General features: G+C 40.5%; 1 protein-coding gene across 1 annotated transcript in view; it reads left to right on the top strand.

Moving 5' to 3' along the window:
- LOC140200711 (microtubule-associated tumor suppressor candidate 2-like) overlaps window positions 1-19477 on the top strand; it is a 268025-nt gene that overhangs the window by 210841 nt on the left and 37707 nt on the right. Inside the window, exon 7 of the mRNA XM_072264293.1 lies at window positions 12410-12476. Coding sequence (XP_072120394.1) covers window positions 12410-12476 — 67 coding nt within the window. The remainder of the gene's footprint in view (window positions 1-12409; window positions 12477-19477) is intronic.

Raw genomic sequence — 19477 nt, 5'->3', positions numbered from 1 at the left:
AATTAAAGAACTTGTGGCTGTAAGCTTCTTTTTCACAGGAACCTGCAGCTTTCATCTCCTGGTCCTTTAGGGAATTTTCCATGGCTCTCTTCATCAAGTGAGTCCAGTTCATTCCCTCCTTTCAAAGGAAGGAGCACGCAAGACTCACGATGGGCTATAAGAAGATTGCAGGATTCTCCAAGGCCAAGGATGCAAAAATCTGTACCACATTTTAATGAAGTCATCTCATTGGAACATAGATGCTTATATTAACAATAAATCCTACAACAAGTAGCGGATATGGCCCAGTCCATCGCAGGTAAAGCCCTCCCCACCAATGAGCACATCTACATGGAGCGCTGTTGCAGGAAAGCAGCATCCATGAAGGACCCCCACCATCCAGGCCATGCTCTTGTTTCACTGGCACCATCAGGGAAAAGGTACAGGAGCATCAGGGCCTGCACCACCAAGTTCAGGAACAGTTATCACCCCTCCACCATCAGGCTTATGAACCAGAGGAAATAATTTCACTCAACTTCACTCACCTCAACACGGAACTGTTCCCACAACCTATGGACTCACCTTCAAGGACTCTTCATCTCATATTCTCGATATTTATTTATTGTTATTATTATTCCTCTTCTTCTTCTCTTTCATTTAGTATTTGCAGAATTTGTTGTTTTTTTCACACTGATCGTTTGTCCATCCTGTTGGGTGCAGTCTTGCATTGATTCTATTGTGTTTCTTGTACTTATGGTGATCAGCTGCAAGCAAATGAATCTCAGGGTTGCATATAGTGACATATATGTACTTTGGTAATAAATTTAGTTTGAACTTTGAGAAGGTTTTAATTCATTATCAGTTGGTCTACAGCTATTCTGAGGATCACGATAGTTAATTTGATAAACTCTAGAGAGCCATTATATTATTCTGCTGGTCCTCAATATTTGCAACCATAAGATAGCTGGTTGGTGTCAAGGGCTAAATAATCAATAATCATTACCTCACTAATAAGATAAGATGTTGGAGGTAATGTATTGGATTGGCACTGGGAGTGAATAACTAATAAAAACAGAGATCTGGGATAAATGAGTCATTTTTGATTGGGGTGCCACAAGGATCAGTACTGGAGTCTTATCCATTTACAGTCCATATTTGTGACTTGGGTGAAGCGACTGAATCCAAATTTGCTGATGTTACAAAGGTGGGTGGGTCAGCAGGTTGCAATGAAGACACAGCAATCTTGCAAAAGGATAAAGATAAGCTACATGATTGGCCACAAAATTGGAAGATGGATGCAAAAGGAGGAAAAGTGTGAGGTTAGCCACCTTGGAAGAAAGAACAAAAAAAGCAAATCATATTTGAGTGAAGAGCTACAAAATATTGAATGAAAATCAGAATCAGACATCATTGATGTGAAATGTGTTACTTTGTGGCTGTATTACAATGTAAAGACATAAAATTACTATGCTACTAAAATAAATAATGCAGTAAACAGGAATAGCAAGGTAGTGTTCATGATTCACGGGCCTGATGACAGAGAGGAAATGGCCAATCCTGAATTGTTGAGTGTGGGACTTCAGGTTCCTGAACCTTCTCCCTGATGGTATTAAGAAGAAAAGGGAATGACCTGGATGATGAGGGATGGATGCCACTTTCTTGAGAATATCCTCAATGTTGGGGAGCGTTGTGACCACAATGCAACTGGTTGAGCCTGTGACCTGTTGCAGCCTTGTGCATTGTAGTCTGCATGCCAGGCTGTGATGCAATAAGTCTGAATGGCCTTCACTGTAAATCTGGAGAAATTTGTAAGAGTCTTTGATGACACCTCAAACTCCACATGAAGTAGAGCCACTGGTGCAGCTTCTTCCCAGTTGCATCCGTGTTTTTTGCTCAAGATAGATCCTCCAAGATGTTGATGTCCAGGACCGTGAAGCTGTTCACCCTTTCCACTGCTGTCCCCTCAATGTGGACTCTGTTGAAGTTCAAAGGGATCCAGGAATTCTGGTGTATGAAAGAGAAAAAGTCAAATGCAGGGTATTGCAATTACTTAGAAAGGCTAATAAAATGCTGGTCTTTATTGCAAGAAGTGTGGAATTTAATGTAAAAGTAGGGAAGTTCTGATGCATGGATGCACCTTGATAGGGACCTGGTGAGTCTACAGTTGGAGTAATTGTACAATTTAGTATCCATATTTAAGGAATGAAATACTTAGAGAAGTTTCATTGGGGTGATTTCTGAAAGTCTCTTGAACTTTGAAATTAGTAAGGCTGTCAAAGGTTACAGGGAGAAGGCAGGAAAATGGGGTTGAGAGAGATAATAAATCAGCTATGATGGAATGCAGAATGGACTCGATAGATCGAATAGCCTAATTCTGCTGCTGTGTGTTTTGGTCTTAACTTTTGACAGACGGCAGATTTGCTAATTCAGAGAACAGGAGTAAGTCATTCATCCCCTCAGCCCATATGATCACAGTCGTTACCTGCTCTCCATGGTTTTATAACCTTTAACACCCTTGCCCATCAGAATTTGGAAGATTGTGACTGAAGTTTCAACTCAGCTATTTGTTGAATACTTCTGGGTGGAAACTACTGCAGATCTTTAATACCATAGGGTATAAGCCATCGGATTCTGGAGTTTGACCATCTTTTGCTCCTTCGTTTTAAATTTACTCTTCTGGATCAGAGTGTCACGGGCCTACGTTTATTAGGTGGTGGTGAATGCTCTTTTTGAACCACTTAGAATGTAGTGATGCTGGCACCAGCAGTGATGGCATAGTTCTTCCTCAGAAACAGACCCAGTATTTTCATTTTTGTAGTTATCATTATTATGACCAGTTTTTGTTGTACAGATTCCAAATGATTAATTTAAATTCCACAGCAGCTGTGTTGGGACCTGTACTTTGGTCTCTGGGGTGTTTAGTCCAGACTTTTGAATTGCCGGTCTGGTATTTTGAGCATTGCTGTTGCAAGGCAATATTCATCACAATATATTTTAATTCCATTTATTGTACTTCCTTTCTTTCTAAGTTCTTTGTAGTTTATTTTTCCCCTTGCTGCACTGTACAGGCTGCAGTGTAAATAGCTATTTTGTAAATGATTTTCAATTACATCATAACTCATCTTTCAGAAAAGCACCACATTTTCCAAAGCCACCCTCTCTTTCTTCAGTATTACAACCTCTCACAACCTTTTCCTTGCATTCCCTTTGCTGTTCTTACCAGTGCTATCCCTTTGCTGTGTTTTTTTTTTGCATCTCTAACTTAAGTATTTCACTGGAGAATCAGCCTATATAATGTCTTTGGAGAAGAGATTGAATCCTGACTTAATGGTAACTTGAAACTGCCGCTGAGACACTTTGACACTATTTTGCACTGTGACAGGAGAATGACTAATCAATCATTTATGGAAAATATTAGGACAATGCTTTTATGAATCTTGAATTTCAAATCCCACAAGAGCCCAAGCCCTCATTTTTGTTGTTGTCAAAGCTGTTACAGTTTTAAAAATTGAAAAATAAACAATTGAAACATAAGAAAATATAAAAAATGAAATAAGCAATTAAAACAAAGGGGAATGTTTTGAAAAGTTAAATTAAATAAAAGCATTTTAAGGCAATAATTATTTAAAAGTATCAGACATACCACCCTTCCCTTACCCACCTTCCCTGCAGCCATAAAACTCCTTTCAAAATCGGTGAGCTGGCGGATTCTGGCACCAAATCTGTCAGCCAGTTAAACCGAGTAAGTGCTGCAGAATTCAACAAGAATTCCAACTCCATGGATGTCCTATAACAGTAGGTATTGAAAGATAAGGAACCAATCATAGTTTGAGACTTCTGAGTTTGACTACATATATGCAGGTGCCCCAGACTTGCAGCCATTTACCAACAAAATCTGGATCAATATTTCAGGTTCAAAGGTGTGACTGCAAACTGTGTCAGTCCGTTTCAACTCCACTATTTAAAGAGTTATAGAATTGCAAGGGGAAAGAAACAAATAAATGTTCAAAGGCAGCCCTTTGTTCCGATGGTATCAACATAACAGAGAAGTATTGTCCCCGACCGACAGGGAAGTAGGCTACCTGTGTAGCTGTGAAGATTTGGCTAGAGGCTTACAGAAGTCTACTACTGGCTTCAGTGCCTAATAAAGTTCAAAACTCTTAATAGATCAGGAAATGATCCAGCTTGGGGGCAGGGATGTATAATCATGACACAGAGACACACTTATCTATATCCTGCTTACACTTCACTTCAATCCCCTCATTTTGATTATACAAGCCTAGACCAGTATATCACACTTCACAAAAAATTCATAAGCTCTGTGTATGTACTTGAGGACAGTCCTGTCTGTCCAGCCCGCTCCAACCGTCAGCCTCTTGTTCACTGAATGCTACGTCACTCCTTTGTAAGCTGCTTCAATAAGGGAAAATGGTAGGAATATGTGAAGAATAATATCAAACAATATAAAACAGAAACACACTCTTCAGCCCAAGATATTGAGTCAGACTAATTACACTGGCATTTAAACGCCTAACTAAACTATCCCCTTCTACGTACACTTTATTCTCTGCTCTTTCATATGCCTATCCAATAGCCTCTTGAATGCCTCTTTGGCATTTGCCTACACCGCCTCCATCCCAGGCACCCATCACTCCTTGTATAAAATAAAACTCTCCCCACACCTCTCCTTTGAATTTACTACTTTCACCTCAGTGTACGTTAGAGCAGGGTTAGTGAAAAATGAGTGTGTGTTGAAGAGCATGCACCTGGTAGGCCATAGGGCCTGGTTTTATGCTCTGTCTCTAAATGATTCTGTGATAATGATTGAAAGTGTAAGTACTCTGATAGCAATAGTTCATTACTCACCTGGCAGGGGTGGCAAACCTCTGGCACATGTGCCCAAGATAGAGTATGAATAACTTCTGTTGGCACACAGCATGCAGTGCTATCCTTAGGTTCTTGAAACCACACCCATAATAGAAAGATACAGAATGATTACTCTTACTGTCAAATAAAGCAGTGCATGATCTTTTTGCAACCCATGACCAGTGAGGTGTTTTCACAGGAAACATCTCAACTTGGCTTCTTTCCAGACAGATGATTGTGAAAATATGTGATAATTGGATAGTAAACAGTTACAATAACAATAATATTGACTACAGCTAGGCGTGCAATACTGTCATCTCCTCAAAATCAATCAATAAGCTCCATGTCTTAGGCCTAAATACCTTCTTGTGCAACTGGATCCTCGATTTCCTCACTTTCCTCCAGTCAGTGGAGATGGACAACGTCGTCTCCACAATCTCCATCAGTACGGGTGTACCACAAAGCTGAGAGCTTGGCTACCTTCTCTATTCATTTTGTACTTATGACAGTGAGGGTAAGCACAGCTCCAATGCCAGATTTAAGTTTGCTGGTGACACCGCTGTCACTGGTCGAAGCAAAGGTGGTGACGAATTAGCGTGTAGGAGACAGATTGAAAATCTGGCTGAGTGGTGCCACAACAACAATGTCAGCAAAACCAAAGAGCTGATTATTGACTGCAGGAGGAGGAAACCAGAGGACCATGAGCCTGTACTCATCAGGGAGTCAGAGGTACAGAGGGTCAGCAACTTTAAATTCCTCAATGTTATAATTTCAGAGGATCTGTCTGCGTCCAGCACACAAATGCCTGTACTTTCTTAGATGTTTGGGAAAATTCAGCATGTCATCTAAAACTTTCTCAAACCTCTATAGATACGCTGTACAGAGTATGCTGACTGGTTGCATCACTGACTGACTCGCTGGAATTCAGAAGCATGAGAGGGATCTTATAGAAACATATAGAATTATGAAAGGGATAGATAAGATAGAGGCAGACAAGTTGTTTCCACTGATAGGTAAGTCTAGGACTAAGGACATAGACTCAAGATTCGGGGGAGTAAATTTAGGACGCAGATAAGGAGGAACTGCTTCTCCCAGAAAGTGGTGGATCTGTGGAATTCTCTGCCCAATGAAGCAGTGGAGCACATCAGTAAATATATTTAAGAGAAGGTTGGATAGATTTTTGTATAGTAGGGGAATTAAGGGTTATGGAGAAAAGGCAGGTAGGTGGGGATGAGTCCATGCCCAGATCAGCCATGATCTTTTCGAATGGCAGAGCAGGCTCAATGGGCCAGATGGACCACTCCTGCTCCTATTTCTTATGTTATTATGTTGATCACAGCTTGGTATGGAAACATTATTGCCGTTGAACAGAAAAGCCTACCAAAAGTAGTGGATACTGCTCAGTCCATCACAGGTAAAGCCCTCCCCATTGCTGAGCACATCCACAAGGAGCACGGTCACAAGAAAGCAGCATTCATCATCAAGAAACCCCCACCACTCAGTCCATGCTCTCTTCTCGCTGCTGCCATCAGGAAGGAGGTACAGGAGCCTTAGGTCCCACACCACCAGGTTGAGGAACAACCATCAGGCTCTTGAACCAGAGGAGAATAACTTCACTCAGCTTCACTCACCCCATTACCAAACTGTTCCCACAACCCATGGGCTCACATTCAAGGACTCTTCATCCTATGTTCTCGATATTTATTGCTTATTTATTTATTAATTAATATTATCTCTTTTATTTGCACAATTGGTTATCTCTTGCACATTGGTCATTTCTATGTCTTTGTTGTGTGCAATTTTTCATTGATTTTATTGTGTTTTTGTATTTACTGTCAATTGCATTTTTTAAAAGATTAATATTAATATTTTAACACTTTTTCTAAATGCTTCATTTATTTTAGTCTGTCTCTGGTATAATTTTATTAATTCTAAGACAATAGATGCAGATTAAAAAGCAACAGGACTCATCCTTCTTCCTTAATAAGGTCCATATTCATTATTACTGATTCTTTTATTAATGATCATCTCTGCTCAAAATTACCATGGTGCATAAGGGAAGATTATTACCGATTTTTGAACACCCTTTCAAAAAACTTGACTGCACTTGATTGCAGTCTTGCTGCAGATAAGACCATAAGGCATAGGAGCAGAATTAGGCCTTGTGGCTCATCAGATCTGTTCCACCATTCCACCATGGCTAATTTATTATCCCTCTCAACCCCATCCTCCTGCCTTCTCCCACAACCTTTGACACTCTGACTATAATTAAGAACCTATCAACCCCCACCTGAAATATATCCAATGACTTAGTCTGAGAGTGTGGATCCTGCACCGACACTGAGAACCTGTGCAATGTGGCTGCCAAGTCAGAAAGTTAGACCTTCAGCTGGTAACAGAAATCTCATTAGTGAGCCAATGTAGATGGAAGAATTGGGAAGGAAATATAGTTCACAGCTGTGAGCAGCAAAATGTTCATTCTCTGGGCAACAAACTGGTAAATTCAGAGACTAATTTCATCTGCTCAGTGATGGAGCGGGGGCCCTTGGGTCATCTTGGACTGCCTAATCACTACATGCACATATGCACCTGTTGAAGGCCACCAAGTGCCTGATCATTCTGACGTGACCTTGCTGCATGGGTCCCGTTATCAAACCTGGCAACCAAGTATCAATCACTTGCTTCCACTTTCATATGCAGTTGTCTCTGATAGAGCTGTAATGCATCACAGGTTTTGGGAAGCCACCTTCAGCCCATGGACTACAGTAGAGATTGGTTTTGTCACATGTACATCGAAACGTGCAGTGATAATGCGTCGTTTGCGTCAATGGTTCGAGATGTGCTGGGGTCCTATGTGAAAAATGGTCATGGAAACCTACCAGGTGTTTTGATAGGAGGAGGCCAGAGAGGTCAGCATTTTTATCTTTCGATGCTTCATGGACTGAAACAACCAGAGAATCATGGTCAGAGTCATAGAGTCATACAGCACAGAAGCAGGCCTGTTGGCTCACGGTTTCCATGACAATAATCAAGTTATTATCTATGTTAATTCTATATATCAACACTTAATTCATAATTTTTTAGATCTTGACAGTTAAAGTGCTCATCTAAATGCTTCTTAAATATAAGAGAACTTGCCTCAACTGCCCCCTCAACCAATGTATTCAGATTTCAACCACACTCTGGATGAAAGAAAAATATCTTCTCACTCAGCCTAACCCTTTGCCTTTAGTTTGAAACAGTTGCTATGGGGAGATGTTTCCTACTTTCCTTACCTTATCTCACCATTCTGTATATCCTATCAGGTCCCCTTAGCCTTCCCTGCTCCAAGGAAAACAAAGCCTGCCTGTCAGTCTCTTGCCATAACTGAGGTGATCCTTCCTGACAATGTTAGAGCATAAAACAATACAGTTGAGAAATAGGCCCTTCACTCCACAATGTTGTGCCAAACTTATTCAATTGGTAATCAAATGCCCAACTAAACTAGTCCTTTCTGTCTACAAAATGCCCATATCTTTCCATATCATGCACATTCAAATGCCAATCATAGAGCCTTTTGAACATCTCTATTGTGTTTTCCTCAGCCACCACCACAAGCAGTACTTTTTAAGTATCCACCATTCTCTGAGTAAAAATACCTGCATTTTCCATCTCCTTTGAACTTACCCCCTTCACCTTAACTGCATGCCTTCTAGTTTTAGACATTTCAAATCAGGGAAATAGATACTATGCTTCTGATAATCATATAAATTATCATATTTCGCCTCAACCTTCACCACTCCAGAAACACCAATCCAAGCTTGTCCAATATCTCCTCTAATCTAAACAGCATCCTATTAAACCGCATCTGCACCATCTCCAAAGCCTCAGCATTCTTCCTATAATGGAGCAACTAGATGCAAATCTGGTGAATCTTCTCTGTGCCCTCTCCAGTGGGATAACTTCCATCCAGTGGTGTGGCAACCAGAGCATTAGAATGAATGAAAATGAGAAAATGTAACACACAGCAGCACATTCCATACAGAAATTTCACCAAGGGTTACAATAGAGGTCTTTTGCAATTTAACAACAGTAACTTATAATTTTTGTAAAATCACTCCAACATTAATTTAATTTAGATTTTTGCCTTGTTTGAATAACTGGTGGCACACACACAATGTCTATCATTTGATAAGACAGATTTCACTCATTTTTTTATAAAGGAAAAATAAATGATAAAGACTTGGATTGATAAGATTTTTGTTTGCAAATCATTAGTTCCAAAGAAGTGATTGCCTATTATTCTGAACTATGTGTAAGAAGATCTTGTTTTCCTTGATCAGGTGGGAAGATGGTGAAGTTAAAGTTCTTCACTAGGACTTGACTGCAAAATCCAGGCTGAATCCTCAAGTACTACTGAGGAAATGGCACATTGTCAGAGCTCCTAAATTTTAGATAGAACAATAAAAATGGTACTGACTGCTCAGGTGGTTGTGAAAAATCCCATGGCACAACTTAAGACCAGGTACATCTCTGGTACCATTCCTTTCTTAAATGAAGGTTGTCATTTTTTTCTTAGTTGTTTTACTACAGATAAATCAGCTACTTGTACTCAACAACAGGAGGCTAATATACAAATGTAAACCTTGCTTAGCACCACACATTAAGCCAAATTATGCTAGCTGTGACTGCAATTGCAAAGAGAACAACCAGCAATCAGATTGCAAACTTAGCAATCTGTCACTCTGTGCTATTGCTGAAAATTCACTGGGGATTCCTTATCTGCAGGTTACATTCAACAGAGCAATTAGTTATCTAATTCTTTTACTAATTTACTGATATTTTAATATTTTCATCTATGTTTTAGCATTTTAATGTAGTTTCAACCAATTTTATGTGAGGCCACACTTGGAATACCCAGTACAGTTGTGATAGGATAAACTGGCATTGGGAGCAATTCAGATAAGAATCACTGGGTTAATTCCTGGGTTGAGAAAGTTGTCCTATCATGAACTGTTAAAGAAGTTAAATCTATATTTAGAGTTTAGAAGAGAAATTGAATCATTTATGATCCTAAGGGAGCCTGATAAGTTAGATATTGAGATGTTTCCAATATTGGGAGAGTCCAAAACCAGGGAATGTTGTCACAGGATAAGGAGACAACCACTAAAAACTAAATGTATAGACACTCTTTTTATGGGGGGGGGGGGAGAATTCCTATGGAATTCTTACCTTGGAGAGAATTGTGGAGAACAGATTACTGAAGAATTTAATATGGAATTATACTTTCAAAAGATTAGGAAACAGAGGATTATAGGGAACTGGTTCAGGAGTTAAATGCTAAGGCAGATCAACTATGATCCTACAGAACAAAAGAACTGTTCTGTGAGGCCATGTGGACTAGGTAGAGTCAGTGGCCTACTCCTGCTCCTATTTTGTTGTGCTCCAGTGTTTACTTTAATTGTTCATGGCATTCTTAATAGTTTTTAATGCCAGCTAATTAGATATAGGCCCAGATTCTCAAAATTAATCTTTGAAAATGGAGCAGGTGTACTCCTAAATTTGCCTCCTGTCAAATGCTATCAGGGCATTACGAGATTGGGCCCTCAGGTGTATATTAACTGAGGCCTCACCATGTCTCACTGCCCATCCCCTAGGAGTAGAGAGTCACATGTTCAGCTCTTCACATCTGGTGACAGCGGATGCCTTAAAGAATGCACCTCCATTCCGCCTATTATCTTCCTGATTTCCTCTTTCATCGTGCTGTAGCTTTGAAGTTAATTCTCGTTATCATGCTGAATGTTTCTTTCAGTTTGACTTAGCTGGAGATGAACAAAAATAAAGTATGAATGTGTTGGATCTGAAGGAATAGATCAGCAACTGTAAAATGAAAAGACAGCCTCACATTTTAGTAAGAGATTAATTATAAGAAAAGGATTCTCTAAGATATTAACCTGTATTTTCATTTCTCTAATACTGATGTATTCTGCTTTATATTTCCACTGTTTTCTTTGTTATAACCCTAAAAAGGACACAAAGTGAGAGAACAGAATCGAATTGATTTACTTACTCTGCAGCCCGGCTTTATTTCTTATTTACAATCTAAATAGAGATATCTAGAGCCTATCTGTGTTTGAATTATTGCAATCCCACCCATTACCACAATAAAGCTAGTGGCTGCACAACAAAATGTGGCTTAAAATAAGATCTCTTTTCAACAGCCAGATAGCAGCTTCAACCCATAAGCAGGAGTGTGGATTTATGCCACTGTTATGACGGCAATGAATCATTCCATGATGTACTTAATCATTTTTACACTTCAGTGGATTTTCATCATTTTTTTTGTGTGTTACCTTAACAAATTACAGTACCATAATGTAGTCAGCTTTAAGAATGATGGAATCAGCATCATACCCACAGTGTGAGTATTGATCAGCCTCATTCTGACGCAGCTAACATTGGCACAGTAACTTCCCCTTCAGCAGGATGTTGATAATCTGCCTGTATCCTCCTCTCACTCTCTGTGTTTCTGGAAATATTAAGAAGAATAAGGTAGTTCTTAGTGTCACATACAGGTAGGGGTAGCTGTTGCCAGTGTGCAGCATTTACTAAAAAATCATTGCAGCAAAGGACCTGTGAGCAGATCGTTTGAATGAAGCAGGCTTGTGTATCACCAAGCCTGCTAGGATGGGCCACTGCTGTTGCAAATTGCATTACTGCTTTGGTTGTCCGGACAAGAGGGTAATTTAACTTCTATTCTTGCTTTCTGTGCAACTGTCACAGGGTGGCGATTAAAGTCCTGTGTTTCTTTCAGTTAGAATTTTTTAGGAACTGCTGTTATGATTTTCAAAGTGCTTAATAGTAAGAAAGTGTATTTATTTTCTATTGGTCTTGTAATTTAACATGATTATATTGTAAATATTAAAGATAGAGGAGATATCACAAAGATACAGGCGAGTTCACAACTCTGACCATGGTAATAACTTAAAATGGCCATTTTCTGTCTTAAAGAGATGACGTTACAATGATGGGTGACCCCAATTCTTTTTTGTTCATTCACAGTTTTTAGTTAATATGTTAGAAATGTTACACTGCCACAGATGTTTTTGACTGGAATGAGAGGGGAAAGTAAGTGAGGTAGCTTTTTAATACCACTTGAAGTTAGTTTCTCAAGCTCACGTCCCTGGCTTTCCATGGTAACACGCATCATTTTTGTTAATTTATTAACCTCTCGCAGTCATTAAATGTTTCACAGTACTGCGAAATTTTGCATGCATATTTTTCAGAAAAGATGCCTTCAAATAATATAAACAGTGATGCCTTATTCCTTTCCCTTATTTTGAAAATTTCAGTCACCAAAACCTTTGTAGCTAATGCATTAAATAAAATCATCAAGAAATCATGTTTATAATTAGTTCCATGTCTAACTAAGAATAGAATGCAAAGGATAAACGTTCATCCCTGCTAGCCTGTGGATGCTTGTCTGTTATAGAATGTACCATTGTTTTCACTGAGCAGACTGGATTAAATTGATCTCTTGTGGCATTGCCTTACTGTTTTTACATTTTATTATCTCTATTTGCAGAGTGAAAGTGCCCTTATCAAAGAGAAAGAACTCTCCATTGAGCTTGCTCATATCAGGGATGAAGTAGGTAAGCTGAACCTTAAATTAGTGTTACTGCCTGTCTTCTAACTGGTTATTTTATATGGAGAAATCCTACAAAAGCAAACTTACAGAAATAGTTTTAATTGCATGGGACAGTTTTGGTTCCAGTGACTGTAAAGACTAATAATTTCTCCAACTATCTATTCCTGTTCTTGTTTTTACATGTTTTTAGAACTTGTTGATATGATGATAAAACAACATCTAGGTTCTGTCATAACTGAGTGTCGTCAGTCAAATGCATTCTCTCCTATTACAATTTCTAAGAGTAGTAGCAATGCGATCACTCGAGTCGAGTACGATGTTCTCCTAAGCGGTTGTATATTGGTGGGTCCTCAGGCAGCTGTAGAGTCTGATCTGAGGTCCACATCTTTTGGTGCACAAGGAAGTTGTAGTTGTGGTTCTTAAGGATAATTAACATTGTGTCATAAATAGATACTAGCTTGTTCCAATTCCCTCATCTTATTACTACCATCAGAGAGGAGGTACAGAAGCCGGGTAAAAAAAGCTTCAAAGGTTCATTTTATTGTCAAAGTATGCGTGGACAATGCAACTCTGATATTCGTCTTCTCTAGATAGTCATGAAATATAGAAAGGAGAAAAGACATCAAACTCCCCCCCCCACACAAAATGGAAAAAGAAACAAAATTCACAAACCCCAAATCCACCCCCCATCCCCTCCCCCACACAAAAACTAACAGATAGCCCACAAGGAAAATGGTGGCTGGAACATTGAACCCCTGAGCCCCCAGCAACCTCCCTGACAAGAAAAGCAGCAACAATAACATGAAACCCCCAACCCCTCTCTCACAAAAAGCAGCAACAATAACATGAAACCCCCAACCCCTTCCTCGCAGAAAAGAACAGCGACAATCACATCAAACCCCCAACCCCCTCTCTCACTCACAAAAACTAACAGATTGTCCACACAGAAACATCAACAAGAACACCAGACCCCAAATCCCGAACCCCTCCCTTGCACAAAAACATATTGCCCACCCGGAACCCCAAACTGCCAATCGGCAACAAGAAGAAAACGCCAAAAACTGAAGGAAGATGCACATTCAACATTTTAGGAACAGCTACTTCCCTGCCACCATTAGATTTTTGAATGGTTTGTGGACTTATGAACACTACCTCAATATTTTGCTCTCTTTTTGCACTATTTTCTTTTGAAAATTTCTTATTGCAACCTAACATAATTTTTTTACGTATTGCACTGTACTGCTGCAGCAAAACAGCCAATTTCATGACATACATGAATTAAAGAAATATTTTGGCACATCTGAAAGTTATGTATCTAAAATTTCCTTGCAGCAAGGGATCAAAAGCACTTAGATAAATTGGTAATTATTTATCTGTGTGGTTTGGTGGAAAATAGCAGTCAAAGCTTTACTAACGAAGATTAAGGATTGGTTATTGTATCAAGTTCATGTCTAATTGTCATTCAACCATACACGATTACCTATGAATACAACCAAATGAAACAGCGTTACTGGAGGCCCAAGGTGAAAAGCACATTACCGACAGTCATACACGCAACAAGGCACATATAGTATATGGAAGATGGCAGTAAAATACAGCCACACAAGAAATACTGTTCTGTCCAAGTCCCTGCATCCATGACTGTTGCAGCAGTCTGGAGTAGACAATTCAGTTTATCTTCTGCTGAGTGAACACTGGGGGGGCAGCATCGATTCCAGTATAGACACCATGACACACCGCTTCCAGTACTCCGGTGGAGCGCCCATCTCCGATGCCTCCCCCTGGACGGCTGCAAACAGGTGACACCATGGCTTTGGCCTAGTCATCACTACGACCGAGGCCACACAACTCCCCCACCATCCAACCCCGTCTTTCGTCAATAAACCAATAAATTCAGCTTGCAGCATTCCACACCACCAACGTCCAACAGGGTCTTGTGATCACAGGATAAGTGACTAAGATGATCACTCGCTGTTAGACTGCTTGCCTCCTTCGCTCACCGATGCCTCTCTGACACAGACAGTGTCATAGTCTACACCAAGTCCGGCTCCTTCAGTTTCTTCGCCAACAAGCAACTCACTGATTGGGTAGACCTGTTAAGACCTGTTAATGGGACATTAGGAACATTAAGTACTTAATGTCCAGCAGGCTCTTGTGATCATAAAAAGTACATTTAAAAAAGACAATAACACCTTTGGTTGACCCCATAGAAGCCGGTGCATTCAAGTGCCGCCACCATCGCACCGGAAGTATGATCCAGTTTAATTTGGGATCTAATTTGGGATTTGGGAACCAGAGTGCCAGAGCTGACAGTGGGGCTGGGGTGAAAATAAATGATGTTGAAAGTTTAAGCAAATCCGTTGATAGAAAGGTTGTGAGTGGTGGTAAAAATCTTCTGAGGTGTATATATTTCAGTGCTAGGAGTATTGCGGGGAAGGCGGATGAGTTGAGGGCGTGGATTGACACGTGGAATTATGATGTTGTAGCAATTAGTGAAACTTGGCTACAGAAGAGGCAGGACTGGCAGCTTAATTTTCCAGGGTTCCGATGTTTCAGATGTGATCAAGGCAGAGGAATGAAAGGTGGGGGAGTAGCATTGCTTGTTAGGGAAAATATTACAGCAGTGCTCAGGCAGGACAGATTAGAGGGCTTGTCTACTGAGTCCTTATGGGTGGAGCTGAGAAACAGGAAAGGTATGGCCACATTAGTGGGATTGTATTACAGACCACCCAATAGTCAACGAGACTTGGAAGAGCAAATCTGCAGAGAGATAGCAGGCAACTGCAGGAAACATAAAGTTGTGGTGGTAGGGGATTTTGATTTTCCATACATTGATTGGGACTCCCATACTGTTAGGGGTCTAGCTGGTTTAGAGTTTGTAAAATGTGTTCAGGAAAGTTTTCTAAATCAATATATAGAGGGACCAACTAGAGGGGATGCAATATTGGATCTCCTGTTAGGAAACGAATTAGGGCAAGTGACAGAAGTCTGTGTAGGGGAGCACTTTGGTTCCAGTGATCATAACACCATTAGTTTCAATTTGATGATGGACAAGGATAGATCTGGTCCTAGGGTTGAGGTTCTGAACTGGAAGAAGGCCAAATTTGAAGAAATGAGAAAGGATCTAAAAAGCGTGGATTGGGACAGGTTGTTCTCTGGCAAAGATGTGATTGGTAGGTGGGAAGCCTTCAAAGGGGAAATTTTTGAGAGTGCAGAGTTTGTATGTTCCTGTCAGGATTAAAGGCAAATTGAATAGGAATAAGGAACCTTGGTTCTCAAGGGATATTGCAACTCTGATAAAGAAGAAGAGGGAGTTGTATGAAATGTATAGGAAACAGGGGGTAAATCAGGTGCTTGAGGAGTATAAGAAGTGCAAGAAAATACTTAAGAAAGAAATCAGGAGGGCTAAAAGAAGACATGAGGTTGCCTTGGCAGTCAAAGTGAAGGATAATCCAAAGAGCTTTTACAAGTATATTAAGAGCAAAAGGATTGTAAGGGATAAAATTGGTCCTCTTGAAGATCAGAGTGGTCGGCTTTGTGTGGAATCAAAGGAAGTGGGGGAGATCTTAAATAGGTTTTGTGCGTCTGTATTTACTAAGGAAGCTGGCATGAAATCTATGGAATTGAGGGAATCAAGTAGTGAGACCATGGAAACTGTACAGATTGAAAAGGAGGAGGTGCTTACTGTCTTGAGGAAAATTAAAGTGGATAAATCCCCGGGACCTGACAGAGTGTTCCCTCAGACCTTGAAGGAGACTAGTGTTGAAATTGCGGGGGCCCTGGCAGAAATATTTAAAATGTCGCTGTCTACGGGTGAAGTGCCGGAGGATTGGAGAGTGGCTCATGTTGTTCCGTTGTTTAAAAAAGGATTGAAAAATAATCCGGGAAATTATAGGCCGGTGAGTTTAACGTCAGTAGTAGGTAAGTTATTGGAGGGAGTACTAAGAGACAGAATCTACAAGCATTTGGATAGACAGGGACTTATTAGGGAGAGTCAACATGGCTTTGTGCGTGGTAGGTCATGTTTGACCAATCTGTTGGAGTTCTTCGAGGAGGTTACCGGGAAAGTGGATGAAGGGAAGGCAGTGGATTGTCTACATGGACTTCAGTAAGGCCTTTGACAAGGTCTCGCACGGGAGGTTAGTTAGGAAAATTCAGTCGCTAGGTATACATGGAGAGGTGGTAAATTGGATTAGACATTGGCTCGATGGAAGAAGCCAGGGAGTGGTGGTAGAGAATTGCTTCTCTGAGTGGAGGCCTGTGACTAGTGGTGTGCCACAGGGATCAGTGCTGGGTCCATTGTTATTTATCATCTATATCAATGATCTGGATGATAATGTGGTAAATTGGATCAGCAAGTTTGCTGATGATACAAAGATTGGAGGTGTAGTAGACAGTGAGGAAGGTTTTCAGAGTCTGCAGAGGGACTTGGACCAGCTGGAAAAATGGGCTGAAAAATGGCAGGTGGAGTTTAATACTGACAAGTGTGAGGTATTGCACGTTGGAAGGACAAACCAAGGTAGAACACACAGGGTTAATGGTAAGGCACTGAGGAGTGCAGTGGAACAGAGGGATCTGGGAATACAGATACAAAATTCCCTAAAAGTGTCGTCACAGGTAGATAGAGTCGTAAAGAGAGCTTTTGGTACATTGGCCTTTATTAATCGAAGTATTGAGTATAAGAGCTGGAATGTTACGATGAGGTTGTATAAGGCATTGGTGAGGCCGAATCTGGAGTATTGTGTTCAGTTTTGGTCACCAAATTACAGGAAGGATATAAATAAGGTTGAAAGAGTGCAGAGAAGGTTTACAAGGATGTTGCCGGGACTTGAGAAACTCAGTTACAGAGAAAGGTTGAATAGGTTAGGACTTTATTCCCTGGAGCATAGAAGAATGAGGGGAGATTTGATAGAGGTATATAAAATTATGATGGGTATAGATAGAGTGAATGCAAGCAGGCTTTTTCCACTGAGGCAAGGGGAGAAAAAAACCAGAGGACATGGGTTAAGGGTGAGGGGGGAAAAGTTTAAAGGGAACATTAGGGGGGGCTTCTTCGGACAGAGAGTGGTGGGAGTATGGAATGAGCTGCCAGACGAGGTGGTAAATGCGGGTTCTTTTTTAACATTTAAGAATAAATTGGACAGATACATGGATGGGAGGTGTATGGAGGGATATGGTCCGTGTTCAGGTCAGTGGGACTAGGCAGAAAATGGTTCGGCACAGCCAAGAAGGGCCAAAGGGCCTGTTTCTGTGCTGTAGTTTCTATGGTTCTATGGTTCTATACAAAATAACATTTATAACATGATAAATCATTTAGTTCCATAGTATTTACTCAATGAGCTTTAACATTTTTGTTTCTGTGTACAGTGGCCTGTACACTAAATATAACACCTTATCAGGGAGGAGGGAGAAAGTCAATCAGTTGATAGGGATCAGAATTAACATAGATTGCAGATTCGGCTACAATAATCATGTTCTCTGCTCTCAAATGGTGGAAATTGCAGTCCTTGGCAATATAACTGACAAAAACATGCAAAGATAAAAATACCTTCACATAATTAGTTTACATAATCTTGAATGTCATTTAATTTGATTTCTATACAAATGCACATGAAACCATTATAAACTTGTTGCCTTTGTTTTAAACACCATGGAAGTTATTACAGAGCAGAGCCATAGAGTTTTACAGCACAGAAACAGGTCCTTCTACCCAACTTGTCCATGCCAACCAAGTTGCCTACCTGAGCTAGTCCTACAAGAGGTTCTGCAGATGCTGGAAATCCAGAGTAACATACACAAAATGCTGGAGGAACTCAGCAGGTCAGACAGTATCTATGGAAAGGAATAAGCAGTCAACGCTTCTGGCCAAGACCCTTCGTCAGTGCTCATCATTAGACAAGAATCCTGATGAAGGACATAAAACATCGACTCTATTTCTCACTGTAGATGCTGCCTGACCTGCTGAGTTCCTCCAGCGTTTTGCATGTGTTCCTGTAATGGCATTGCCTGTGTTCAGCTCATACCCCTCTAATTACTCTAAATGTAACAAGTACGGTCGAGTCCATCACTGGTGAAGCCCTCCCCACCATTGAGCACATTTACATGAAACACTGTCACAGGAAAGCTGCATCCGTCATCAAGGATCTCCACCACTCGGGCCATGCTCTCTTCTCGCTGCTGCCGTCAGGAAGAAGGTACGGGATACGGGAGCCTCAGGACCCACACCACCAGGTTCAGGAATAGTTATTACCCTTCAACCATCAGGCTCTTGAACCAGTGGGGATAACTTCACTCACCCCATCACCAAAGCCATGGGCTCACTTTCAAGGACTCTTCATCCTATGTTCTCGATATTTATTGCTTATTTATTTATTTATTATTATTGTTTCTTCTGTATTTGCGCAGTTTGTTGTCTTTTGCACATTGGTTGTTTGACTGAACTATTGGACGTGGTCTTTCATTGATTCGATTGTGTTTCTTGGATGTACTGCGTATGCCCACAGGAAAACGAAACTCAGGGTCGTTTTTGGTGACATATATGTACTTTGATAATAAATTTACTTTGAACTTTGAAACTCTTCCTCTCTATGTACCTGTTCAAATGTCTTCCAAATGTTGTAATTGTACTTGCCTCTACCACTTCCTCCGGCAATTGGTTCCACATACCCACCACCCACTGTATAAAAAAAAAATTACCCTTTAAGTCTCTCTGCTCTCACCTTAAACCTATGTCCTCTGGTTTTAGCCTCCCTGTCCTTGGGAAAATCACCGGATATTCACCTTATCTATGCCTCTCATGATTTTATATACCCCTGTAAGGTCAGTCTTACACACTTCTTGGAATAAAACCCCAGCCTACATATTCACATTATCACTCAAGCCCTTCAGTTTCAGTAATATCCTTGTAAACCTTTACTGCAACCTAATCACAGCTGGACAACTAGAAATGCACACAGTACTCCAAGCGTGGTCTCACCAATGTCCTGTACAGTTGTAAGATAACAT

The sequence above is a fragment of the Mobula birostris genome, chromosome 7, assembly GCF_030028105.1.
Source record: "Mobula birostris isolate sMobBir1 chromosome 7, sMobBir1.hap1, whole genome shotgun sequence".
Classification (NCBI taxonomy): Eukaryota; Metazoa; Chordata; class Chondrichthyes; order Myliobatiformes; family Myliobatidae; genus Mobula; species Mobula birostris.
Note: the sequence above shows the minus strand (reverse complement) of the source record. Positions and strands in the feature narration are given on the sequence as shown.